The sequence below is a fragment of the Bos grunniens genome, chromosome 14, assembly GCF_055505025.1.
Source record: "Bos grunniens cultivar Pamir isolate PY7600 chromosome 14, Bosgru_T2T1.0, whole genome shotgun sequence".
NCBI classification, from domain to species: Eukaryota; Metazoa; Chordata; class Mammalia; order Artiodactyla; family Bovidae; genus Bos; species Bos grunniens.
This window is the reverse complement of record NC_141178.1, coordinates 8,798,877-8,826,678: the sequence shown is the minus strand read 5'-3', so window position 1 is coordinate 8,826,678 and position 27,802 is coordinate 8,798,877. Positions and strand designations below refer to the sequence as shown.

The following is a 27,802-nucleotide window of genomic DNA, read 5'->3' as shown; positions in this document are numbered from 1 at the left end:
TAGTCCATGGGGTCGCAAAGAGTCGGACACAACTGAGTGACTGACTCTCACACACATATATATGTATATACACCCATGTTGCTGCTGCTGCTGCTAAGTCGCTTCAGTCATGTCCGACTCTGTGCAACCCCACAGACAGCAGCCCACCAGGCTCCCCTGTCCCTGGGATTCTCCAGGCAAGATTTCTGGAGTGGGTTGCCATTTCCTCCTCCAATGCATGAAAGTGAAAAGTGAAAGTGAAGTTGCTCAGTCGTGTCTGACTTGTAGCGACCCCATGGACTGCAGCCCACCAGGCTCCTCCATCCATGGGATTTTCCAGGCAAGAGTACTGGAGTGGGGTGCCATTGCCTTCTCTGATATACACCTATACATATATATTTTTTCAGATTATTTTCCATTATAGGTTACTATAAGATATTGAACATAATTGTGCTATATAGCAAATCCTTATTGCTTATCTGTTTTATGTATAATAGTTTGTTAATCCCATACTCCTAATTTATCCCTTTGCTCCTCCCTTTCCCCTTTGGTAACCATAAGATTGTTTTCTGTGTCTGTGAGTCTCTTTCTGTTTTGCCTATAAATTCATTTGTATTATTTTTTAGATTCTATATATAAATGGTATCATATAATATTTGTCTTTATCTGACTGACTTCAGTAAGTATACTGTGCTCTAGGTCCATTCATACTGCTGCAAATGGCAATGTTTCATGCTTTTTATGGCTGAGTAATATTCCACTGTGTATATATACCACATCTTCTTAGACCAGTCATTTGTTAATGGGCACTTGGGTTATTTCCGTGTCTTGGCTATTAGAAATAGTGCTGCTGTGAACATTGGGATGCACGTATCTTTTCAAATTAAAGAGTTTTTGTCTTTTTTGGATACATAATCAGGAGGGGGATTGCTGGATCATAAGATAACTCATTTTTTAAGTAACCTCCATACTGTTTTGCATTGGAGAAGGAAATAGCAACCCACTCCAGTATTCTTGCCTAGAGAATCCTGTGGATGGAAGAGCCTGGTAGGCTGCTGTCCACAGGGTCACACAGAGTCAGACACAACTGAAGCGACTTAGCATGCATACATGCGTTGGAGAAGGAAATGGCAGCCCACTCCAGTGTTCTTGCCTGGAGAATCCCAGGGGCGGTGGAGCCTGGTGCGTCTATGGGGTCCCACAGAATCGGACACGACTGCAGCGACTTAGCAGCAGCAGCATATACTGTTTTGCATAGTGGCTGCACCCATTTACATTTCCACCAACGGTGATTGGAAGTGCTCTCACCAGCAATTATTATTTATAGATATTTTCATGATGGCCATTCTGACCTGTGAAGTGGTACCTCATTGTGGTTTTGACTTGCATTAAGAAATGGATTCTTAATGGTCTGCTAATCCATAGTCTACCAGACCAACAAAGATGGGAAGAACAGTTTTTGCTTAAGAGCAACTCATGGATTTTTTTTTTTTAATGTCTCATTTTCATGGTTAACAACTGGCTTATGCTCAGAATGATACTCTCAGTGCAAATCATGTTCTGTGATTTTGATCACTGCTGAGAAGTCATGCTGGAGAGAGCATTAGCCTTTTAAAAATATACCTAATTGAAAAAAATTAGTCCAAAGCACATTAAGGCTGTACTTTAGCTGAACAGAAAGTCTTAATTTTTTAGGAAATCTAAAACTAAATTTTCTAAAATTAGATGGTAACAATAACCCTGTGTACGAGACAGCAAAAGAGACAGTAATGTATAGAACAGTCTTATGGACTCTGTGGGAGAGGGAGAGGGTGGGAAGATTTGAGAGAATGGCATTGAAACATGTAAAATATCATGTATGAAACGAGATGCCAGTCCAGGTTCGATGCACGATACTGGATGCTTGGGGCTAGTGCACTGGGACGACCCAGAGGGATGGTATGGGGAGGGAGGAGGGAGGAGGGCTCAGGATGGGGAACACATGTATACCTGTGGTGGATTCATTTTGATATTTGGCAAAACTAATACAATTATGTAAAGTTTAAAAAATAAATAAAATTTTAAAAAAATAAAATAAAATATTTTCTCTTGTGCATAATACTAAACTTTTGGACAAATTCTTGAAATTCCAAATTGGAATAATAATTTTTTATTCTTTTTCATTACTAGCTATATATACTTATATTTTACATATATGTGTATAAAAATTACTTTAATTCTGCTTAGTCCATGTGTTCAACTGAGTAACTGGCTACTTAGAAAAGGGAGAACATAGCACTTTGATTGATTACAAAGATGAAGCAGAAAAGATAGAAATAACACAGTTCCTCAGTCCTCCACTTGTTCTTCCATCTTTGGCTTCTACAGAGAAGATTGTCTACATTTTGGTCATGTTTCCTCTGAAGATAGCTGTGACTTAGGACAGACAAAATGAAATGAGATTTCTGGACCATAGTTCAGCAATACTGATGTGATTCAGCATTCTTCTGAAACACTGAAGAAGCAGTTGTATAGGGCCAAGTCTCATTTTGTCCTAAAGCAAAGGAAATAAAACCATTGCCAGCTACTTGTTTCTGTGACTAGGCTTTTTATAGTATCCCTCCCTCCCTTATTTGTACAGGTTCCATTTTTCACGGATGCTTTCCCTTGAAGGCTATTTTAGCGGTGGGTAGAAGTGGGCTGGTAGCCCTGATCTCTCATTTCATTATGTCCTCTTAAGATGTGGACAGGAAAAAAAAAAAAAAAGATGTGGACAGGAGTAGGGGTTTATTAAGCAGAAAAGTTAGGTAAATCAGAAATTAATTTTAGCATTAAAGCATAGTTCTGTACTGTTTGGGCAACTCACATCCCCAAAGAAATCTACTTTTTCTTCAAGACCCATACTGAATTATTTCCTTTTGTTAAGCCTTAGTTGTTAAGCCTTAGTTGATATCCCCAAAGCCCAATCTTCTCTCCCCTGGTATCTTCTCTGTACCTGTCACATAACTTATTGTTATTATAATCATTTTTTATGAGCTTGTTTTAAAAAATAGGCTATGAAGTCTTTTATCTCTGAACTTTTTTCATGTTTATAAACCCATCTCCTAACACAGTAGCTGACATTTCATTGTGTTGAGTAAATGAACTCTCAGAAAACATTTCAAAACAGTGCCTAGCATATCCTAGATACTTAAGGTTTTTTAGGTGGTATTATACCATTTATTGAAGTAATAAGTATTTAAAACAGGTTTTTTTTCCTCTCTCCTAACAGGAGCAGTATTCCCTTTCAACTTTCAGAATGAATATCCATGCAACACCCAGTACTTACAAAGTGGAGTTAGCAGAGTAAGTCTTAGAAGTTATAAAAAAATGAAGCATTGCAGACTGGAAAGTAAAATTTGTTAGATGGCTCTTGTGTGTCAGGTACTATATTAAATGCATCATATACTTTAATAAGTTATGGTATATTTCAGGCATACACTTAAGAGAATAAAATACTCATTATGCCCATTGCTCACCATTTTCAAATCTCAATATTTTTTTGTTTTATTTTAGAAAATTAAAAGAAATCTTACATACATAGTTAAAAACACCTGTATATCCCTGAACCTTCCCATTTGCTTCCTGTACTTCCCCAGGATAAGTATCCTCAATTTGTCATTGTTTCCATGAATGTATTAGTACTTTTGCCATAACAAATAGACTTGTTTGTATGTAAAGCTACTACATTTCTTGTTCCATTTTTTTGTTGAGGGGTATGACCCTTGTTAAATAAGCAGGGTGACACTATACAGCCTTGATGTACTCCTTTTCCTCTTTGGAACCAGTCTGTTGTTCCATGTCCAGTTCTAACTGTTGCCTCCTGACCTGCATATAGGTTTCTCAAGAGGCAGGTCAGGTGGTCTGGTATTCCCATTTCTTGAAGAATTTTCCACAGTTTATTGTGATCCACACAGTCAAAGGCTTTGGCATAGTCAATAAAGCTTCCAACCAGTCCATTCTAAAGGAGATCGGTCCTGGGTGTTCTTTGGAAGGAATGATGCTAAAGCTGAAACTCCAGTACTTTGGCCACCTCATGCGAAGCGTTAACTCATTGGTAAAGACTCTGATGCTGGGAGGGATTGGGGGCAGGAGAAGGGGACGACAGAGGATGAGATGGCTGGATAGCATTACCAACTCAATGGATGTTCTGAGTGAACTCCAGGAGTTGGCGATGGACAGGGAGGCCTGGCATGCTGCGATTCATGGGGTCGCAAAGAGTTGGACACAACTGAGCGACTGAACTGAACTGATGACCCTTGTTTATATTTTATAATAGAAATAGAAATATTTTATAATAAATGCAATTATATAATAAATATCCATCTATATGTTATGTTTTATACATGTTTGAAAGGTCTTCTGGAATATAAACTTGGAGTAGATTTGCTATATACCGTCAGATTACCCTCCAGAATGATTTGTACAAGCAATGCATTAACTACTCTGATTTTTCTACAGCCTTACCTTGTTACTGTCAAACTTTCACTTTTTTCATGTTTAATGTGTGAGAAATGTGTCTTTCTTGGTTTTAATTTTTAATTCTTTATTACTTTGAAATGCAGCATCTTTTTTTTTTTATATTTAATTTGGCCATTTGGATTGTCTCTTTTGTGACATCACTGCATATTGTCTGCCCATTTTTCTTGGTCTGTGAAAGAATTATTTTTGTGTGTTTCTTTTTTCAAATTTTAAAATCTTTATGTAGTCATAGTGTCAAATTTTTTTATGATTTCACTTTTTGTGTCATTGTTTATGAAGTCTTCCCTGCCCTAAGCTCAAAAGACATTTTTCCTACATATTCTTCTAAAAAGTTTAAAGTTTTGCTTTAATATTTAGGTGTATAATCTACCTGAAATTAATTTTTATATGATATAAATAAAATCAATTTTTTTTCATATAGTCAGTTGTAAAGTACAAGTCATCGAATATTCTTTCCATATAGACTTACGCCATCTTTACTGTATAAATCTTTATATAAATAGGGATTGTTTCTGGACTTTGCTTTTCCATTGGTCTATTTGTGTATCTCTGTGTCAGGACCTTGATATCTTAATTATTCTTGCTTTATATAAATTTTTAAGCCATTGTAATGTTTTGTTTAATCTATCCCAGCAGTTAAAATTTACCTGCTTAATACATAAGAATATTGTATAGTATAGTAACTTTCTTTGGAACCCTTGACCTTCTTTTGAAAGCTTTATAAGTAAAAAGGAGTATGTTAATATTGCAAAACCTTATACAAAATAAATTAGTTAGATTTACTTCTAAGCTTAAAATTTTGTCTGCTGCTTCAAATGTAATTCAAAAGCTACCAGAACCTATGTCAGAGATATCACATGATTTTTAATGAAGGACATTTTTTACCAACTTTTTGTATTTTTTAAACCCACTTTGTTAAGGCATAATTTACATACAGTAAAATGAATCCATTGGTTCAATGGGTTTTGACAAATAATCAATATATACCTCATGTAACCAACCCCACAATGAAACTGTAGAACATTTTCAGCTTCCCCAGAAGTGCTCTTTTATTCCTTTTCAGTCATTTACTATTTCCACTTCCATTAATCCTAGTGCTCCCTCCTGCTCCAGGCATCTGCTCATCTGCTTTCTTTAGCTATAAAGTAGTTTTGCCTGCTCTAAAATTTCATATAGATGAAATCACACAATATATTCTTTAGTGTTAGGTTTTTTGTTGTTTTTTTTTTTTTTTTTTGCTCAGCATAATGTTTTTGAGATTCTTCCATGTTGTAGATATTGGTAGTGATTTTCTTTTAAATTTGGAGTAGTATTCTGCTGTATGAATATAGGATAGTTTATTTATTATGATAAATATTGTGAATAATGCTCTGTGGATAGTTGTGTTCAAGTCTTTGTGTATACACACACACAATAACCAGAAGTGGAATTGATGAATCATGTTAAATCACTTTAGAAACTGCTAAAATGTTTTCCAGAGTGGTTGTACCACCAGTAGTATATGAGTGTCCTGGTTACTTCACATCCCTGTTGACACTTGGTATAGTCAGTCTTAATTTTTAGCCATTTTAGTGTGTGAGTTAGTTGTATCTCATTGTACTTTATATTTGCATTCCCCTAATGATTAATGAAATGGAGCATTTTATCATGAGTTTATTTACCATCTGTCTTTTTCTTTTCTTTTTTTTCTTTCTGATAAATTATCTGATCAAATCTTTTGCATGTTTTTACTGTTTGGGTTGTATACCTTTCTTTCACTGAATCATAAATTTGTTGACATCAGTATATTGTACATGTGTGAGTTTATTTCTAAACTTCATTATGTTCTACTGATTTATAATGTGTTTTCTCCAGCTTTATTGATATATAATTGACATATAACATTGTGTAAGTTTAGGGTATAGAATGTGATGATTTGATTGATACCTGTTTATGTTGCAAAATGTTTACCACAATGAGTTTAGTTAACGTATTCTTCATTTCACATAATCACTATTTTGTTGTTGTTTTTGTTGTAGTGAGAACATTAAGATTTATTCTTTTAGCAGCTTTCAAGTATTCAATGCAGTATTGTCAACTATAGCCATCTTGCTGTACACTAGATTACCTAGATTACGTATCTTTAGGTCCACATCAAGCTTTACAGACTGTTGTAGCCAAGTCAGATAATGAAAATTCACTAACTTTATAGTTTTTCAGATTTATCTCCCTTATTCTGGGTCCTCAGCATTTCCACAGAAATTTTAAGTGAACCGGTAAATTTCTACCAAAAAGGCTTATTGAAATTCTGATTGTTTGAAATTAGTTTGAAAAGAATTACCATCTTAATATTGTCTTCTGATCCGTGAGCAAGACATTTCTCTCTGTGCTTTGTATTTTTCAGCATAGGGGTCTTGAACTCTTGTCAAACTTATAAGCATTTTGTATTTTTTTATACTATTGTAAGTGGTACTTTTTTTATAAATTTCAAATTCCACATTTTGGATGCTAGAATACAGAAATACTATTGATTTTCGTACACTGACCTTGTTTAACTCACTTTTTAGGTCTCAAAACCTTTTTGTAGTGTATTCCCTCCCATTTTTCTCTACTGTCAGAATTTTACTTAAACTTGTACTATAAATACACAGTACATTGTTACTAATTTTTGCTTTTGTAGACTATCTTTTAAAATAATTTTTTAAAATATAAGAATGAATTTTATTTTAACCTTCATTTATTCCTTTTCCAGCACTCTTAATTTTTTTATGTAAATCCATGTTTATGTCTGGCATTACCTTCCTTCTGCCTGAACAACTTCTTTTAGTCTGGTTTTTTTTTTTGCTGTTATTACCTCACAAAAATTACTTGAAAACATTGACTTAACAACTCCTTATTATTATCTTTCATGGGTCTGTGGCCTTAGTGGTTTCGGTGGCCATGTCTCAGTAATGTGGTTGCAGTCAGATAGGGTCTAGGCCTGGAGTGCTTTAAAGTCTTGACGGGATTGGATGGTCCGATGGCTCACTCACATGGCTGGTAGAGTTTAGCTGCCCCGGTAGACTGGAGGTAGCCCCTACAAATGGCCTCTCCAAAAGGCCTGGGCTCTTTACAGCACAATGTCTGGGCTTCAAGACTAAGGCCTGGAAACGAGCCTGTCATTTTTAGCCTGTCATTTTTAGATTGGTCTTGAGCAGTCACGGATCTTGCTCAGATTCAATGGAGAGATGAGAAAATGTCAAGAATTTGTGGCCACTTTTGATCTGTTTAAGAGTAATATGAATTTCCTTTCATCTGTATTTACCAATTCAAGGCCTTTGCCCATTCTTTTTTTATAGACTCCATTGTTTTCTGGGAGCTCTTTCATACTACAGAAATTAGCTCTTCAAGAGTATTTTTCCTGTTTCGATTTTGTCTTTTGATATTGTTTATAAATCTTCCTCTTTAAATTTTCACCCTGATATGGATGTTGATATGAATTTGTCTCTTCCTGTTCTCCTTCCTTTGTCTCAGTGGTGTGCATTTGTGTAAGATGAATGAGAGGGGCTGGAAACATTTTTGCTAGAAAAGTGGAGGCTCAGTAGAATACCTGAGCATGCAGATGGGGTATTTTACTGCAAATTGCAAAATGCCTTGCCTTGGGGGAAAAAGCCTGGTGTTTATTTTGCTTTGCTCAAGCCTATTCAGCTTTTTTCATTCCCTAAGCTAGCCAATCAATATCACAGTAATCCAAGTCTATGCCCCAACCAGTAACGCTGAAGAAGCTGAAGTTGAATGGTTCTATGAAGACCTACAAGACCTTTTAGAACTAACACCCAAAAAAGGTGTCCTTTTCATTATAGGGGACTGGAATGCAAAAGTAGGAAGTCAAGAAACACCTGGAGTAACAGGCAAATTTGGCCTTGGAATACGGAATGAAGCAGGGCAAAGACTAATAGAGTTTTGCCAAGAAAATGCACTGGTCATAGCAAACACCCTCTTCCAACAACACAAGAGAAGACTCTATACATGGACGTCACCAGATGGTCAACACCGAAATCAGATTGATTATATTCTTTGCAGCCAAACATGTAGAAGCTCTATACAGTCAGCAAAAACAAGACCAGGAGCTGACTATGGCTCAGACCATGAACTCCTTATTGCCAAATTCAGACTGAAATTGAAGAAAGTAGGGAAAACCACTACACGATTCAGGTATGACCTGAATCAAATCCCTTATAGTTATACAGTGGAAGTGAGAAATAGATTTAAGGGCCTAGATCTGATAGATAGAGTGCCTGATGAACTATGGAATGAGGTTCATGACATTGTACAGGAGACAGGGATCAAGACCATTCCCATAGAAAATAAATGCAAAAAAGCAAAATGGCTGTCTGGGGAGGCCTTATAAATAGCTGTGAAAAGAAGAGAAGCGAAAAGCAAAGGAGAAAAGGAAAGATATGTACATCTGAATGCAGAGTTCCAAAGAATAGCAAGAAGAGATAAGAAAGCCTTCTTCAGCAATCAATGCAAAGAAAAAGAGGAAAACAACAGAATGGGAAAGACTAGGGATCTCTTCAAGAAAATCAGAGAGACCAAAGGAACATTTCATGCAAAGATGAGCTTGATAAAGGACAGAAATGGTATGGACCTAACAGAAGCAGAAGATATTAAGAAGAGATGGCAAGAATACACAGAAGAACTATACAAAAAAGATCTTCACGACCCAGATAATCACGATGGTGTGATCACTGACCTAGAGCCAGACATCCTGCAATGTGAAGTCAAGTGGGCCTTAGAAAGCATCACTACGAACAAAGCTAGTGGAGGTGATGGAATTCCAGTTGAACTATTCCAAATCCTAAAAGATGCTGCTGTGAAAGTGCTGCACTCAATATGCTAGCAAATTTGGAAAACTCAGCAGTGGCCACAGGACTGGAAAAGGTCCCTTTTCATTCCAATCCCAAAGAAAGGCAATGCTAAAGAATGCTCAAACTACCGCACAATTGCACTCATCTCACATGCTAGTAAAGGAATGCTCAAAATTCTCCAAGCCAGGCTTCAGCAATATGTGAACCGTGAACTTCCTGATGTTCAAGCTGGTTTTAGAAAAGGCAGAGGAACTAGAGATCAAATTGCCAACATCTGCTGGATCATAGAAAAAGCAAGGGAGTTCCAGAAAAACATCTATTTCTGCTTTATTGACTATGCCAAAGCCTTTGACTGTGTGGATCACAATCAACTGTGGAAAATTCTGAAAGAGATGGGAATACCAGACCACCTGATCTGCCTCTTGAGAAATTTGTATGCAGGTCGGGCAGCAACAGTTAGAACTGGACACGGAAAAACAGACTGGTTCCAAATAGGAAAAGGAGTACGTCAAGGCTGTATATTGTCGCCCTGTTTGTTTAACTTATATGCAGAGTACATCATGAGAAATGCTGGACTGGAAGAAACACAAACTAGAATCAAGATTGCCGGGAGAAATATCAATAACCTCAGATATGGAGATGACACCACCCTTATGGCAGAAAGTGAAGAGGAACTAAAAAGCCTCTTCATGAAAGTGAAAGAGGAGAGTGAAAAAGTTGGCTTAAAGCTCAGCATTCAGAAAACGAAGATCATGGTATCCGGTCCCACCACTTCATGGGAAATAGATGGGGAAACTGTGGAAACAGTGTTAGACTTTATTTTTCTGGGCTCCAAAATCACTACAAATGGTGACTGCAGCCATGAAATTAAAAGACGCTTACTCCTTGGAAGGAAAGTTATGACCAGCCTAGATAGCATATTCAAAAGCAGAGACATTACTTTGCCAACAAAGGTTCGTCTAGTCAAGGCTATGGTTTTTCCTGTGGTCATGTATGGATGTCAGAGTTGGACTGTGAAGAAGGCTGAGCGCCGAAGAATTGATGTTTTTGAACTGTGGTGTTGGAGAAGACTCTTGAGAGTCCCTTGGACTGCAAGGAGATCCAACCAGTCCATTCTGAAGGAGATCAGCTCTGGGATTTCTTTGGAAGGAATGATGCTAAAGCTGAAACTCCAGTACTTGGCCACCTCATGCGAAGAGTTGACTCATTGGAAAAGACTCTGATGCTGGGAGGGATTGGGGGCAGGAGGAGAAGGGGACGACAGAGGATGAGATGGCTGGATGGCATGGCTGACTCGATGGACGTGAGTCTCAGTGAACTCTGGGAGTTGGTGATGGACAGGGAGGCCTGGCGTGCTGCGATTCATGGGGTCGCAAAGAGTCGGACATGACTGAGCGACTGATCTGATCTGATCTGAAGCTAGCCGTTTAGTACCATGCTTTCCAGCTCAAGGCTGCTTTTCTTCAGTAAACGTACATTTTTCAGTCATCATCCAGTTCTAACTCCTATTAACCCTATAAGTATTGTTTATGCATCATTTCCTATGTAAAGCCTTTTCTGAAATTTCTAAGTCAAATTTAATGCCCCTTCCTCCCATTGCACTTTCTGCATATCTTTATTTAGAGAAGTTCTCAGGTTTTATTGCAATTTAATATTTTATTTTTCTGCCTACCTTTTAATTTGTGAGTCCTCCAAAAATGAATCCTGGGATGTCATGTTCATCTTTGTATTCCCAATACAAAGCACACTGTCAGTCATGTAATAAGCACTCTGTTTTTGACAAATGAGTGGGTTTTAAAAGTCTACTGCTACCCACTTTGTGCCTTTACAAGAATTAGAAGAGGAATAGAAAATTATACAAAAATGCAGATTTTGTTAAAATAAGATACTTTGCTGCCATCTGGAAGGAAATCTGGCATATCCATGCTGTGAGTGGTACCCCTTTAGATGCACATCGTTAGTAACTGTGTGCAGTAGCCATCAGTTTCAGAAGCTGTCTCAACTACCTCTTACCTGTATACTTTGGGATTTGTTACTAAATACTTTTTGTCTTGATTTCCCTTGCCTGTAGTATGGTGATCGTAATGCTTGCCTTATTTCCTTGTAAGACTATGACAATTAAATGAGATAAGACACTTTAGAAAATTTTAGTAGGTGTATTTTCTTAAATACTATGAAAGATTTGAAATTTTCTCCATTTTCAGTGATTAATATGTGCAGGCATGATAGAATAAATTTACTGTTTTTCGATGTTATTCAGATATGTTGACAAATACAAATTGAATACACTTAGGCTATACAACGTGGTTTGTTTTAAAGGTATCTGACCTGATGATTTAATATACATTGTGATATGATTACCAAAATCACGTTAACTAACACACACAATTTGTATGGAAACACAAAAGACCCAAATAGCCAAAGCACTCTTGAGAAAGAAAAATGGAGTTGGAGGAATTAAGCACCCTGACTTCAGACTATAGTACAAAGCTGTAGTCATCAAAACAATATTGTACTGTCACAGAAACAGAAATACAAATCAGTGGGACAGGGTAGAAAGCCCAGAGATAAGCCCGGGCACCTGTAGTCACCGAATCTGTGACAAAGGAGGCAGGACTATGCAGTGGAGAAGAGACAGTCTTCAATAAATGGTGCTGGGAAAACTGGACAGCTGCATGTAAAAGAATGAAATTATAATACTCCTAACAACATGTGCAAAAATAAACTCAAGATGGATTAAAAAGAAAGTGTTATATAAAATTTTAAAACCTTAGATAAAAAGTGTATTTTTTTCTTCTATCAATAGTGTAAGACGAATGGAATGCAAGCCTTTTCTCAAGGTCTTAATGAACAACAACATCATTCTCCAGTTAAAAAAGGTAAATTTTTACCATAATTACCAACTTTCATAAAAGATTCATAGCAATCATGTAAAGTTAATATTTGCTTACCTGGAAACCTTATGTACATTAGAAATTTTATTATATTCTTTTGGTTGATTTCTGTATATTACAAATTATGGGTTTGACTGCTCTAAACAGACTATCATTACAGTGACAAGATAGAGGTTTATTTCTGTCTTTTGTAATATGTAAAATTTTAAGCTGGTATATTAATTCTGTTCTGTGAAGTGCTACTAGCCCCAGTATTAAACTGTCCTTGGTTTTACCATCTTTAATACGTGGCTTCCATCTTAATGCCGAAGATGAATGCCTCTGCTCCGGCCATCACATTCTCTTTCTAGCCATCAGGTAGGAAGTAGGGAGGAAGAAGGTTCTTAAAACTATGACTCAGAAGTTGCATATATAACTTCCACTTAATGTCTCATTGGCTGGAACTTAGTCATGCTGTACAAAGCAGACTGGAAAATGTAATCTTTAGCTCTGCAACCAGCTAACTTTATCACTGAAGCAGAAAGGAAGAACTGCTCTTGGGAAAAACCAATAGTCTCTCCCACACCGGCTACTTTTTAATAAAATAAAGGTTTTTTATTAATGTAGTTTCCAAATTTTGTCAACCAATCTATATATGTAATTTACATGTAATTAAACCCTGTTAACACTTTCTTCTAGTACTTAACTTCATATTCTAAATAAAATATTTAAATTGTTTCTATATTTTTCATTTCTATATTATATTTTGACAACCTCTTTTGGAAGATGAGACTTTATATCTTCTACATCAGTCCCCTCATTTCTTCAGCCCTTCTATCTACCCCCTTTCCACCATATAGTTACTAAGTTTCAGTTAGAGTATCATCACTCTTTATATTATATATAACTGTGTAATTGCAGTAGCTTAGCTGAAAAGTGGAAAAGGCAATGGCAGCCCACTCCAGTACTCTTGCCTGGCAAATCCCATGGTAGGCTGAAGTCCATGGGGTCGCTAGGAGTCGGACATGACTGAGCGACTTCACTTTGACTTTTCGCTTTCATGCATTGGACACGGAAATGGCAACCCACTCCAGTGTTCTTGCCTGGAGAATCCCAGGGACGGGGAAGCCTGGTGGGCTGCCGTCTATGGGGTTGCAGAGTCAGACCCCACTGAAGAGACTTAGCAGCAGTAGCAGCAGCTGAGAAGTACATACCTGTTTCATAAAATCCATCCTTTTTTCTGGAGCTCATGTTCACCTTGTTTTTCTATGTAACTATTGTTAATTTTGCCCATCATTTGCTCCAGCAACTCTGCCACACTTATCTATATTTTCCTTATGGTTGGAGAAGACTCTTAAGAGTCCCTTGGACTGCAAGGAGATCCAACCAGTCCATTCTGAAGGAGATCAGCCCTGGGATTTCTTTGGAGGGAATGATGCTAAAGCTGAAACTCCAGTACTTTGGCCACCTTATGCGAAGAGTTGACTAATTGGAAAAGACTCTGATGCTGAGAGGGATTGGGGGCAGGAGGAGAAGGGGACGACAGAGGATGAGATGGCTGGATGGCATGGCTGACTCGATGGACGTGAGTCTGAGTGAACTCTGGAAGTTGGTGATGGACAGGGAGGCCTAGCGTGCTGCAATTCATAGAGTTGCAAAGAGTCAGATACGACTGAGCAACTGAACTGAACTAAACTGAAAAATGTATGAATTGTTATTTTTTCCCCTGGAGATGATTTTTATTTTAGACTATTCCATTATCCATTTCCAGTATGGATTAATTCCTCTTCAGTACTACTATAAAGCTGTTGTCTTGGAATGAATTTTACTGTTTTTATCTGGAGACATCCTCTTTGCAATTCTTAGGTTTCTTTTTTCATCTTTTTGTCTTGAAATAAAACTCATCATTTAAGCCATTATAAACGTACAGTGTCATGCAACCATCAGTCCAGTTCAGTTGCTCAGTCATGTCTGACTCTTTGCAACCATATGGACTGCAACACTCCAGACTTCCCTGTCCATCAACTCCCGGAGTTTACTCAAACTCATGTCCATCAAGTTGGTGATGCCATCCAACCATCTCATCCTCTGTCATCCCCTTCTCCTCCCACCTTCAATATTTCCCAGCATCAGGGTCTTTTCAAATGAATCAGTTCTTTGCATCAGATGGCCAAAGTATTGGAGTTTCAGCTTCAGCATCAGTCCTTCCAATGAATATTCAGGACTGATTTCCTTTAGGATGGACATGTTGGCTCTCCTTGCAGTCCAAGGGACTCTCAAGAGTCTTCACCAATACCACAGTTCAAGAGCATCAATTCTTCAGCGCTCAGCTTTCTTTATGGTCCAACTCATCACATCCATACATGACTACTGGAAAAACCATAGCCTTGACTAGACGGACTTTTTATTGGCAAAATAATGTCTCTGCTTTTTAATATGCTGTCTAGGTTGGTCATAGCTTTTCTTCCAAGTAGCAAATGTCTTTTAATTTCATGGCTGCAGTCACCATCAGCAGTGTTTTTGGAGCCCCCAAAAATAAAGTCTGTCACTGTTTTCATTGTTTCCCCATCTATTTGCCATGAAGTGATGGGACTGGATGCCATGATCTTAGTTTTATGAAAATTGAGTTTTAAGCCAAGTTTTTTTAAGGACAGACTTTTTGGCACAGTGGGGGAAGGAGAGGGTCGAATGATGTAAGAGAGTAGCATTGAAACATATACCATATGTATATGTTACCATATGTAAAATAGATAGCCAGTGGGAACGTGCTGTATGATGCAGGGAACCCAGCACCCATGATCAGTGACAACCTACAGGTGTGGGATAGGGATGGAGTTGGGAAGGAGGTTTAAGAGGGAGGGGACATATGTATACTTACAGCTGATTCATGTTGATATATGGCTGAAACCATCACAATATTGTAACATAATTATCCTCCAGTTTAAGACCACAAAATTTTTAAAAATGAAAAGAAAACAACTGAATACCCAAATAGATACATGAAGCAAAGTCTTGAAGGGACAAAAATGCAAGAGTTTCTTCCCCACAGATTTGATAATATCATTCTTCTGGTATATGGATGTGTTCACCCACCTGGAAACTTTCCAGAGCCTGCACTTTTTTTCTTAAACAGGTTTGTTTTTAAATTTTCATTTATTTATTTTTGACTGTGCTGGGTCTTGACTGCTGCATGGGCTTTTCTCTATTTGCGGCAAGCACGAGCTACTCTCGAGTTGCAGTGCGTGGGCTTCTAGTTGCGGGCCTCTCTTGTTGCTGAGCACGAGCTCTGTGGTGCACGGGCTTTAGCAGTTGTGGCTCCCGGTCTCTAGAGCACAGACTCAATAGCTGTGCATGGGCTTAGTTGCTCTGCGGGCTATGGGATCTTCCTGGATTAGGATCAGACCTACATCTGCTGCATTGATGGGTGGATTCTTTAATATTGAGCCACCAGGGAAGCCCCCAAACCTTGTAATTTGGGGATTTTTTTGGAAGCTTCATCACATAGGCACAATCTATCTTTAATTCAGTCTCCAACCCCTGTCCCCTTCAGAGGATGTAGGAGTGTGGCTGAAAGGTCCATGCTTCTCATCATTGCTTCGTCTTCCAGCTGACCAACCACTACCCATGATCCCACCAAGAATCATCTCATTAGAACAGAAGACCAAATCACCCAGAAAATTTTAAGGAATTTAGGAGCTCTATTAGGAACCCAGAGTCAAGTAACAAATATTAGAATGAAAGATGCTCTTAAGTTTTCTTATCACTTAGGAAATTACAAGGAAAAGAATCTCTGTACCAGGAACCAGAGCAGTATATATTTTTTCTATTATTTCACAATATGGAAATCTCAGTTGCCAATCCTTTTCTGTTAGCATTTTAAAAATTACAGCTCCACTATTTCTGACCCAGTAAATGTCTAATATAGACCAAGATGGTGATAGTCTCTGATGAGAAATCTGCAGATATTTGACTCATTCTTCCCCTTAAAGTTAGGGATCCTATCTTGTAGCTTTGTCACCATTACCTCAAATAGTCCTTGATTCACAGTAGGTATACAATAGATGTTTCTTGAATTCATGTTGATTATATAAATTTTTCATAAGTTAATACAAAAATATAAAGATAGGCTTATTAGAGTTCCACTTTGGTAGGATATGAATTGCCCAATAGCTATTATGCCTGCTATATTTTATAAGATTTCTCTACTACTTGTGAATAACCAGATTAAAGAAGCCATGCATTTCCAATTTTCTGAAATTTTTCCATGGTTAATTGGCTTTGTTTCCATGTAAAAGGAAAATTGGAGGCAGTAGATGTTTGTCAGAGTTTTTTCCCCTCCCTTCTCCTTTATGTAAAAACTACTTACTATTTTACAAAATAATGGACTGATAATAGACATCCAGTAAGAAATGAGTCAAAGGTGTTCTGAGAGACTGTGCACTCAGAACAGAGAGCACAACATCTGTGTGCTCAACATTACGTTTGATGTTCCATATCTACAGAGAGAATCAAATACAGCAGAGATTTCCTGTTGAAGCTCTCAAGTGTTTCCATCTGCAGAAAAAAACCAGACTTTCTGCCTGATCATCCCATTGTACTTCAAAAACCAGTAAGTAATTTTCTAATTTTGTATCATTTTAATTCTAAATATATACTAGAGATTTTCATATTATTTTAATTCTAAAATATTTGCCTTTTAAACATTTTTAATCTTTCTAATTGTTAAATATAATTCAGAAAAGTACATAAATCTAAATATATGACCAATTATGTAACTAATTACCACTCTTGTCAAGAAATAGGATGGAATTACATTTTAGGAAATACTTTTCTGTTGAAAGGTCATGGAAGGAGATCCTGTGTTATCTTCTAAAAGTGTTATTGTTTTGTTTTTCAACTGACTTTTATAATTGATTTTACTATAGGTTGTGAGAGACACAGGAGATTTTACTATATATTATGAGATACAGGTAAAGTTTTATTTTTTACTGCATGGATATCAAGTCATCCTAGCAATATCTAGCAAAAGGATAGACCTGCCATCTATTTTTATATTTATGTGTGGTCTGTTTATGGGCTGTCTGTCCTGTTCAGTTACTTGTTTTATACAATAGGACAACATGTTCTGCAACATGACTTTGTTGTTTCTTTGCCTTTATTTTTTTTAAACATTTTATTGCCTATAGTCAATTAACATTGCTGCGTTAGTTTTAAGTGGATAGTAAAAGGACTCAGCCGTTACATATACGTGTATCCATTCTCCCGCAAACTCCCCTCCCATCCAGGCCTCCACATAACACTGAGAAGAGTTCTCTGTGCTGTACAGTAGGACCTTGTTGGTTATCCATCGTAAATAGAGCAGTGTGTACATGTCGATCCCAACTTCCCTAACCATCCCTCAACCATCCTTATCCCACTGGCAACCATAAATTTTTCTTTGTGAGTCTGTTTCTGTTTTGTAAAGTTCATTTGTATCATTTCTTTTGGATTCATATAAGGGATGTCATATGATATTTCTTCTTCTCTGTCAGAGTTACTTCACTCAATATGACAATCTCTAGGTCCATCCGTGTCACTGCACCTGACATTATTTCATTATTTGTAATCGCTGAGAAGTAGTCCATTGTATATATGTACCACATCATCTTTATCCATTCCTCTATCAACAGACAGTTAGGTTGTTTCCATGTCTTGGCTGTTGTAAACAGTGCTGCAGTGAACATTGAGGTGCATGTATCCTTTCAGACCATGTGTCTCTCTGGATATATGCCTAGGAGTGAGACTGTAGGGTCATATGGTAGCTCTGTTGTTGCTGTTGTTCAGTTACTGAGTCATGCCTGACTCTGCAACCCCATGGATGGCAGCATGCCAGGCTTCCCTGTCCTTCACCATCTTCAAGAGCTTGCTCAAACTCATGTGCATCGAGTCAGTGATGCCATCCAACTGTCTTATCCTCTCTCATCCCCTTCTCCTCCTTCCTTCAATCCTTCCCAGCATCAGCGTCTTTTCTAATGAATCGGCTCTTCACATCAGGTGACCCATGTATTGGAGCTTCAACTTCAGCATCAGTCCTTCCAGTGAATATTCAGGGTTGACTTCCTTTAGCATTGACTGGCTTAATCTCCTTGCAGTCTAAGGGACTCTCAGGAGTCTTCTCCAACACCACAGTTCAAAAGCATCAATTCTTCAGCACTCAGCCTTCTTTATGGTCCGACTCTCACGTCCATACATGCTGCTGCTGCTAAGTCTCTTCAGTCGTGTCCGACTCTGTGCAACCCCATAGACAGCAGCCCACCAGGGATTCTCCAGGCAAGAATACCAGAGTAGGTTGCCATTTCCTTTTCCAATGCATGAAAGTGAAAGGTAAAATTGAAGTCGCTCAGTTGTGTCCGACTTGTAGCAACCCCATGGACTGCAGCCTACCAGGCTCCTCCATCCATGGGATTTTCCAGGCCAGAGTACTAGAGTCGGGTGCCATTGCCTTCTCCGATCCATACATGACTACTGGAAAAGCTATAGCTTTGACTATGTGGACCTTTGTTGGCAAATTAATGTCTCTGCTTTTTAATGTGCTATCTAGGTTTGTCATAGCTTTTTCTTCCAAGGAACAAGCATCTTAATTTCATGGCTGCAGTCACCATCTGCAGTGATTCTGGAGCTGAAGAAAATAAAGTCTGTCACTGTTTCCTTTGTTTCCCCATCTATTTGCCATGAAGTGATCAGACCAGATGCTACTTTTAGTCTTTTAAGGAACCTCCATACTGTTCTCCATTAGTGCTGTACCAATTTATATTCTCACCAAAATTTTAGTGTGGATTTTTGATAATAGCCATTTTGACTGATGTGAAATAATCTCATTGTATTTTTGATTTGCATTTCTCTAATAACTAAGCAATGTCTATTTGTACATTTTAGAGACCCTTGTTGGGCACATTATTTGCAAATATTTTATCCCAGTCTGGGGTTGTCTTTTCACTTTGTTTATGGTTTTCTTTGCTGTGCACAACCTTTTCAGTTTAATTAGGTCTCGTTTGTTTATATTTGTTTTTATTTCCATTATTGTGGGAGATGGAATGAAAAAAATTTCTAAGATTTATGTCAGTGAGTATTCTGCCTATATTTTCCTTTGGGAGTTTTATTCTGTCTGGTCTCACATTTAGGCCTTTAATCTATTTTGAGATTTTTTTGTGTATGTGTTAAAGAATGACCTAATTTTATTTTTTGACATGCAGCTGTCCAATTTTTCCAACATTATTTGTTGAAGAGACTGTCTTTTTACCAATGTATAGTCATCCCCTTTGCCATAGATTAATTGATCATAGGTGCATGGGTTTATTTCTGGGCTGTTATATTGATCTATTTTTCTATTTTTGTGCCAGTACCGTACTATTGTGATTACTATAGTTTTGTAATATAGTCTGAAGTCAACAGCCTGATTCCTCTAGCTCTGTTTTTCTTTCTCAAGATTGCTTTGGCCATTTGGGGTCTTTTGTGTCTCTATACAAAATTTAAGATTTTTTGTTCTAGTTCTGTGAAAAATGCCATTGGTGATTTAATAGGGATTGCATTGAATTTGTAGATTTCCTTGGGTAGTATAGTCATTTTGACGATATTGATATTTCCATTCCATGAACATGGTATATTTTTTCCTTCTGTTTGTGTCTTCAGTTTCTTTCACTGGCATCTTATAGTTTTCAGAATACAAGCCTTTGTGTCTTTAGGTAAGTTTATTCCTAAGTATTTTATGCAGTGATAAACGGGATTGTTTCTTGAATTTCTTGTTCTCATCTTTCATTGTTAGTATATAGAAGTGCAGTGGATTTCTGTGTATTAGTTTTGTAACCTGCAGGTTTATCACATTCATTGATGAGCTCTAATAGTTTTTTGGTAGAATCTTTAAGATATTCTATGTATAGTATCATGTCATCTGCAAACAGTGAAAAGTTTAACTTCTTCTTTTCCAACTTGAATTCCCTTTATTTTTCTTGTCTGATTGCTGTAACTCGAATTTCCAAAACTGTGTTGAATAAAATTGGTGAGAGTGGACATCCTTGTCTTACTTGTGGTTTTAGAGGAGATGCTTTCAACTGCACCATTGAGTACGGTGTTAGTTGCAAGTCTGACATATATGGTGTTTATTATATTGAGATATATTCAATCTGTGCCCACTTTCTGGAGAGTTTTTGTCATAAATGGGTATTGAATTTTGTCAAAATATTTTTCTGCATCTATTAAGATGATTGTATGGTTTTTATTCTTATGTGGTGTATCAAACTGAGTGATTTGTGTATACTGAAGAATCCTTGCATTCCTGGGATAAATCCCACTTGGTCATGATGTATGATCCTTTTAATGTGTTGTCAGATTCTGTTTGCTAGGATTTTGTTGAGGATTTTTGCATCTGTGTTCATCACAAATCCCACTTGGTCATGATGTATGATCCTTTTAATGTGTTGTCACATTCTGTTTGCTAGGATTTTGTTGAGGATTTTTGCATCTGTGTTCATCAGTGATTTTCTTTTCTTATGGTGTCTGTCTGGTTTTGGTATTATGGTGATGGTGGCCTCATAGAATGAGTTTGTGAGTTTTCTTTACAATTTTTGGAACAGTTTCAGAAGGATAGGTGTTAGCTCTTCTCTAAATGTTTGATAGTATTCACTGTGAAGCCATCCAGTCCTTGAATTTTGTTTGTTAGAAGTTTTTTTTTTATGACAGTTTCAATTTCAGTTCTTTGATTGGTCTGTTCATATTTTCTGTTTTTTTTTCCTGGTTCAGTCTTGAGAAGCTCTAACGTTTCTAAGAATTTGTCCATTTCTTCCAGGTTATCCATTTTATTGGCATTTAGTTGGTTGTAGTAATCTCTTATGATCCTTAGTATTTCTGTGGTGACAGTTGTCACTTCTCATTTTCATTTCCAACTGTATTGGGTTTTCTCTTTTTTTTCTTGATGACTCTGGATAAAGGTTTATCAAATTTGTTTATCTTTTCAGAGAAACAGCATTTAGTTTCATTGTTCTTTCTTATTATTTTCTTTGTCTCCATTTCATTTATTTCTGCTCTGATCATTATGATTTTTTTCCTTCTATTAACTTTAGGTTTTGTTTGTTCTTTCTCTAATTGTTTTAGTTGTAAGGTTAGGTTGTTTATTTTTCTTGTTTCTTGAGGTAAAATTGTATTTCTATAAACTTCTGTATTAGAACTGCTTTTGCAGCATCCCATAGGTTTTGGATCATTGTGCTTTCATTTTCATTTTTCTTTAGGCATTTTTTTATTTCTTTTTTGATTTATTCAGTGATCCATTGTTTGTTTAGTAACATATGGTTGAGCTTCCTCCTGTTTGTATTTTTTATATTTTTTTTCTTGTGGTTTACTTCTAATCTCATTGTATTATGATCTGTGATTGGCAGTCAAGTGGGCCTTAGGAAGCATCACTACGAACAAAGCTAGTGGAGGTGATGGAATTCCAGTTGAGCTATTTCAAATTCTGAAAGATGATGCTGTGAAAGTGCTGCACTCAACATGCCAGCAAATTTGGAAAACTCAGCAGTGGCCACAGGACTGGAAAAGGTCAGTTTTCATCCAATACCAAAAAAAGGCAATGCCAAAGAATGCTCAAACTACCACTCACTTGCAGTCATCTCACACGCTAGTAAAGTCATGCTCAAAATTCTCCAAGCCAGGCTTCAGCAGTACATAAACCATGAACTTCCAGATGTTCAAGCTGGTTTTAGAAAAGGCAGAGGAACCAGAGATCAAATTGCCAACATCCGCTGGATCATCAAAAAATCAAGAGAGTTCCAGAAAAACATCTATTTCTGATTTATTGACTATGCCAAAGCCTTTGACTCTGTGGATCACAATAAACCTTGGAAAATTCTGAAAGAGATGGGAGTACCAGAACACCTGACCTGCCCTCTTGAGAAACCTGTAGGCAGGTCAGGAAGCAACAATCAGAACTGGACATGGAACAATAGACTGGTTCCAAATAGGAAAAGGAGTACGTCAAGGCTGTATATTGTCACCCTGCTTATTTAACTTATATGCAGAGTACATCATGAGAAACGCTGGGCTAGAGGAAGCACAAGTTGGAATCAAGACTGCCGGGAGAAATATCAATAACCTCAGATATGCAGATGACACCACCCTTATGGCAGAAAGTGAAGAAGAACTAAAGAGCCTCTTGATGAAGTTAAAGAGGAGAGTGAAAAAGTTGGCTTAAAGCTCAACATTCAGAAAACGAAGATCATGGCATCTGGTCCCATCACTTCATGGCAAATAGATGGGGAAACAGTGGCTGACTTTATTTTTGGGGGCTCCACAATCACTGCAGATGGTGATTGCAGCCATGAAATTAAAAGATGCTTACTCCTTGGAAGGAAAGTTATGACCAAACCTCAGTTCAGTTCAGTCGCTCAGTCGTGTCCAACTCTTTGCGACCCCATGAATCGCAGCATGCCAGGCTTCCCTGTCCATCACCATCTCCTGGAGTTCACTCAAACTCACGTCCATCCAGTCAGTGATGCTATCCAGCCATCTCATCCTCTGTCGTCCCCTTCTTCTCCTGCCCCCAGTCCCTCCCAGCATCAGAGTCTTTTCCAATGAGTCAACTCTTTGCATGAGGTGGCCAAAGTACTGGAGTTTCAGCTTTAGCATCATTCCTTCCAAAGAAATCCCAGGGCTGATCTTCAGAATGGACTGGTTGGATCTCCTTGCAGTCCAAGGGACTCTCAAGAGTCTTCTCCAACACCACAGTTCAAAAGCATAAATTCTTTGGCGCTCAGCCTTCTTCACAGTCCAACTCTGACATCCATACATGACCACTGAAAAAATCATAGCCCTGACTAGACGGACCTTTGTTGGCAAAGTAATGTCTCTGCTTTTGAATATGCTGTCTAGGTTGGTCATAAGTTTTCTTCCAAGGAGTAAGCGTCTTTTAATTTCATGGCTGCAGTCACCATCTGCACTAACCAGATGGTTGGATGGCATCACTGACTCAATGGACATGGGTTTGGGTAGACTCCGGGAGTTGATGATGGACAGGGAGGCCTGGCATGCTGCTATTCATGGGGTTGCAAAGAGTCGGACACGACTGAGCGACTGAACTGAACTGTGATTGGATAAATACTTGATATGATTTTATTTTCTTATGTTTATCAAAGCTTACTTCACATGGTTCAGCATGTGGTCAGCCCTGGAGAATGTTCTGTGTGCACTTCGGCTTCTGCTTCTGTGTATTCTGCTGCTTTAGGATGGGAAGTTTTATAAATATCAGTTAAATGTATCTGGTGTAATGTGTCACTAACCCTGTGTTTTTTATTGATCTTCTGTCTGGACGATCCCTCCATTGATGAAAGTGGGGTGTTAAATTCCTCCAGTGCTGTTGTGTTACTGTCAATTTTTTTCCTTTATGGATGTTAGTATTTACATTATATATCGAGGTGCCCCTGTGTTAGGTGCATATATTTAACAATTGTTACATCTTCTTAGACTGATCCCTTTATCATTAGGAACTGTCTTTTTTTTCCTAGTATAACAGTCTGTTTTAAAGTCAATTTGGTCTGATATGAGTATTGATAATTCCATTTTCTTTTGATTTCCATTTGTGTGGTATACCTTCTACCCCCTCACTTTCCCTATGTTTGTGTTTCTAGATCTGAGGTTGGTCTCTTATTGATAGCATATATACTTGTCTTATTTTTGTATCCACCCTACCAGGCTTTGTCTCTTGACTGGCACATTTAATCTGTTTACATTTATGGGTAATTATCAATATGTGTATTTCTGTTGCCATTTTCTTAATTATTTTGGGTTTGTTTTTGTAGGCCTTTTTTCTTCCCCCCTCTTTTGTTCTCCTGTGGTTTGGTGACCAGCATCTTTAGTGTTGTGTTTGGGTAGCTTTTTCTTTTGTGTCTTTGGGTTTCCAGAAGGTCTTGGAATAGGAAATGACAACCCACTCCAGTATTCTTACCTGAAGAATCCCGTGGACAGAGGAGCCTGGCAGGCTACAGTCCATGGGGTTGCAGAGATTCAAACAACTGAGCAGCTGAGCATAGGAAAGTTTTTTTGGTTTGTTTTGTTTTTAATTAATTGAAGGATAACTGCTGTACAGAATTTTGTTTTCTGTGAAACATCAACAGGAATCAGCCATAGGTATACACATGTCCCCTCCCTCCTGAACCTCCCTCCCATCTCCCTCCCCATCCCACCCTTCTAGATTGTCACAGAGCCCCTGTTTGAGTTCCCTGAGTCATATAGCAAATTCCCGTTGGCTGTCTATTTTACATATGGTCATGTAAGTTTCCCTGTCAGTGTCTCCATGCATCCCACCCTCTCCCTCCTCCCCTGCCCCCATGCCCTTAGGTCTGTTCTCTTATGTCTTTCTCCATTGCTGCCCTGGAAATAAATTGATCAGTGTCATCTTTCTAGATTCCATATATATGCATTAGTATATGATATTTATATTTCTCTTTCTGGCTTACTTGTACCACAGCTTCTTTATCCATTCATCTGTTGATGGGTATCTTGGTTGTGTTCATGTTCTAGCTATCATGAATAGTGCTGCAGTGAACACTGGCGTACATGTGTCTTTTTGCAATTTTGGTTTCTTCAGGGTTTATGTCTAGTAGTGGGATTGCTGGGTCATGTGGTGGTTTTATTCCTAGTTTTTAAGGAAGTTTTACTATAACAGTACATATATCCACAAGTTTTTTTTTTTTTTTTTTTCCAAGTTGGTATTCTTTCCTGCTTAGAGGAATTCCTGTAACGTTTGTTGCAAAGCTGGTCTGGTGCTTTTGTTTATCATTTTGTTTGTCTTAGCTTTTGTTGGTCTGTAAAGCTTTTGATTTCTCCGTCAACTCTGAATGAGAGCTTTGCTGGGTAGATTATTCTTGGTTGTAGTTTCTTCCCTATTATCACTTTAAATATATCATGCCACTCCCTTCTGCTTGCAGAGTTTCTGCTGAGAATTCGGCCAATAACCTTATGGGAGTTCCTCTTGTATATGATTTGTCCTTTTCCCTTCTTGTTTTAATATTTTATGTTTGTCTTTGATTTTTGTCAGTTTGATCACTGTGTGTCTCAGTGTGTTCTTCCTCGGGTTTATTCTATCTGGGACTCTCTTTGCTTCCTTGACTTGATTGACTGTTTGCTTTCCCATGTTATTTTCTCAGGCCTTTCCCTTTCTCTTCTTCTAGGACCCCTATGATTTGAATGTTGGCATGTTAAATATTGTCACAGAGGTCTCTGAGACTGTCCTCATTTATTTCATCCTTTTTTATTGTGCTCCTCAGCAGTTGTTTTCACCATTCTGTCTTTCAACTCACTTATCCATTCTTCTGCCTCAGTTATTCTATTTCCGTCTAGTGTATTTTATATTTCAATTATCGTATTTATCTCTGTTTGTTCTTTAGTGCTTTTGCTTAGTTGCTCAGTCGTGTTTGCCTCTTTGCAACCCCATGGACTGTAGCCTGCCAGGCTCCTCTGTCCATGGGATTCTCCAGGCAAGGATATTGGAGTGGGTTGCCATGTCCTTCTCCAGGAGATCTTCCTGACCCAGGGATCAAACCAGGTCCCATGCATTGCAGGCAGATTCTTTACCGGCTGAGCTTTTGTTTAACATTTCTTGCATCTTCTCAAACTTTGCCTCCGTTCTTTTCCCCAGATCCAGGTCATTTTCACTCTTGTGATTCTGAATCCTTTTTCTGGAACGTTGCCTATCTCCACTGCATTTAGGTGTTTTTGGAGAGGTTCTGTCTTGTTTCTTCATCTATTTATGATCCTCTCCCTTTTTTGTTTAACTTTCTGTGGTTATGGTTTTTCTTTTAGAGGCTGCAGGATTGTAGTTCTTTTTGTTTCTGCTCTCTGCCCTCTAGTGAATGAGGCTACCTAGGAAGCTGTGCAAGCTTCCTGATGGGAGGGACTGGTGGTGGGTGGAACTGGGTCTTGTGTGGTTATCAGGGGCCATGCTCGCTGAAGCTTTCATCTGCTTTTCTGCTGATGGTTGGGGCTGCTGTCCCTCCCTGTTAGCTGTTTGGCCTGAAGCAACCCAGCCTTGGAACCTACAGGGTTCACATTATTTTGGACAAATCATATACACTGAAATTGAGTTTACTTCTGTTTTTTGCATTAATAACATTGTTAAAAAATTAGGTACTACAGAAGCAGAACTGGTTTGGAGTATAATCTGTTTTAAAATGAATTGCATATGTTCTTCTATGAAAAAACTATTTTTTTTGACAAATTCCAGTTACTTTAATAGTTTCTTTAGAAACATGCATTTAGATCTGCAAACAATAAGCCACAGAATTTATTCAATAAAATAATTATTAAAAGCTACATTCATTCAACCTAATTGGTAAATTAACATTTTCTTCTTTATTACAGGAAAACAACCAAAGCTTTAAGTAGCATTTTAAGAACATATGTATTTGAAGATAAAGAATTATTCATTTTCTATTTTGGACACCTGCAAATGAAGTGGATCTAGTAACAATAACTGTAATGACTGTGCCAATTCAATTTATTTTTAATTTCGATGGTTGGGTATTTGGTTTCTCCTAAAATGAGAAAGAGATTTAAACCTTAAAAATTTTCTAATCAGTTTCAGCTTTGTAGGCAGTTTCCTGCATAAATTGGGAAGTAACACTGAAAAGTAAGAATTTGGTTAGTGAAATGGGAAGACTGTGTATTTATAATTTGAATGCTACTTGCAATTTTTTGTTTTTCATCACCTGTAATAATGGAATGGAAATGTAAGCTGTAAAGATTCACAAATATAAAGTATTTGCTACGATGTATATATGATACATAATTTCTTGTTGCTTTAAAGTTGCTTTTGTTTTGTTTCCCACTGATTTCATACTAGCACTTGAAAGGATCTTTACAATCTCCATAGAGGCTTAGAATAATTCAGGATGTTCAATGAACAGTTCTCAATGACAGGAGGTAGAATATTTTAAGAGGTATTTCTTTTCAAATATATGATTGATCTCTAGGTTTGTGATAATAACAACATTGTCTAAGATTCTTTTATTTCCAAAAGAGGAATAATTGAGGCATTTGCAAATAATTGAGGTGCATTAAATTTCAATTCTGTAATTTCTTATAGCAACAACATGTATGGATGAAGAATCTGGGGGTTTAAACTTTTAGCTCCTAGAAATTTTATACAATAAACCTGCAATTTGTCATTCTGGATATTATTCTTTAAAAAAAAAAAAGAAGTTCCAGCACAGTGTCACAGATACTGAAAATTGCTGATATAAAGGTAAGTGTAAACTCTGTCTGGTTTGAATCTCTCAGATCCCTGGGTCCATTGGCAAGGAATCCAAGGACATCATTTGTCAGAAAGTTTATCTTAAACTCAATGCTGAACTCCTAAAACCATGACCTTTTTCTTCACTTGTCTTTGGGCTTGTTACCCAATTCAAACTTTAGTCCAAGGTTTCCCATCTTGGTCTTTATTATACTACTTTTCACTGTTTTGTTCCCCAGAAAAAGATTGCTCTTTAAATAGAAAAAAAGCCTTCACTAGCCATAAATTTATTAGTTTACTTAAAAATGAGTATAACCTATGGTCCAATTTTTTTCACTTGTTTTTGCCCTATTATTTCTGTTATATCA

At 37.5% G+C, this 27,802-nt stretch overlaps 1 protein-coding gene across 2 annotated transcripts in view; it reads left to right on the top strand.

The window, feature by feature from the left end:
- The window catches only part of C14H8orf88 (chromosome 14 C8orf88 homolog), a 35,566-nt gene extending 8,197 nt beyond the window's left edge, over nt 1-27,369 (top strand). Inside the window, exons 3-7 of one of the 2 annotated variants that reach the window (XM_086335888.1) lie at nt 3,230-3,303; nt 12,115-12,187; nt 16,684-16,790; nt 17,107-17,151; nt 26,564-27,369. In XM_086335888.1, the coding sequence (XP_086192014.1) occupies nt 3,230-3,303; nt 12,115-12,187; nt 16,684-16,790; nt 17,107-17,151; nt 26,564-26,587 (323 nt within the window). In that variant the 3' untranslated portion in view covers nt 26,588-27,369. The remainder of the gene's footprint in view (nt 1-3,229; nt 3,304-12,114; nt 12,188-16,683; nt 16,791-17,106; nt 17,152-26,563) is intronic. The other variant, XM_086335889.1, reaches the window with a different exon arrangement.
- Nucleotides 27,370-27,802: the final 433 nt, after the last annotated feature.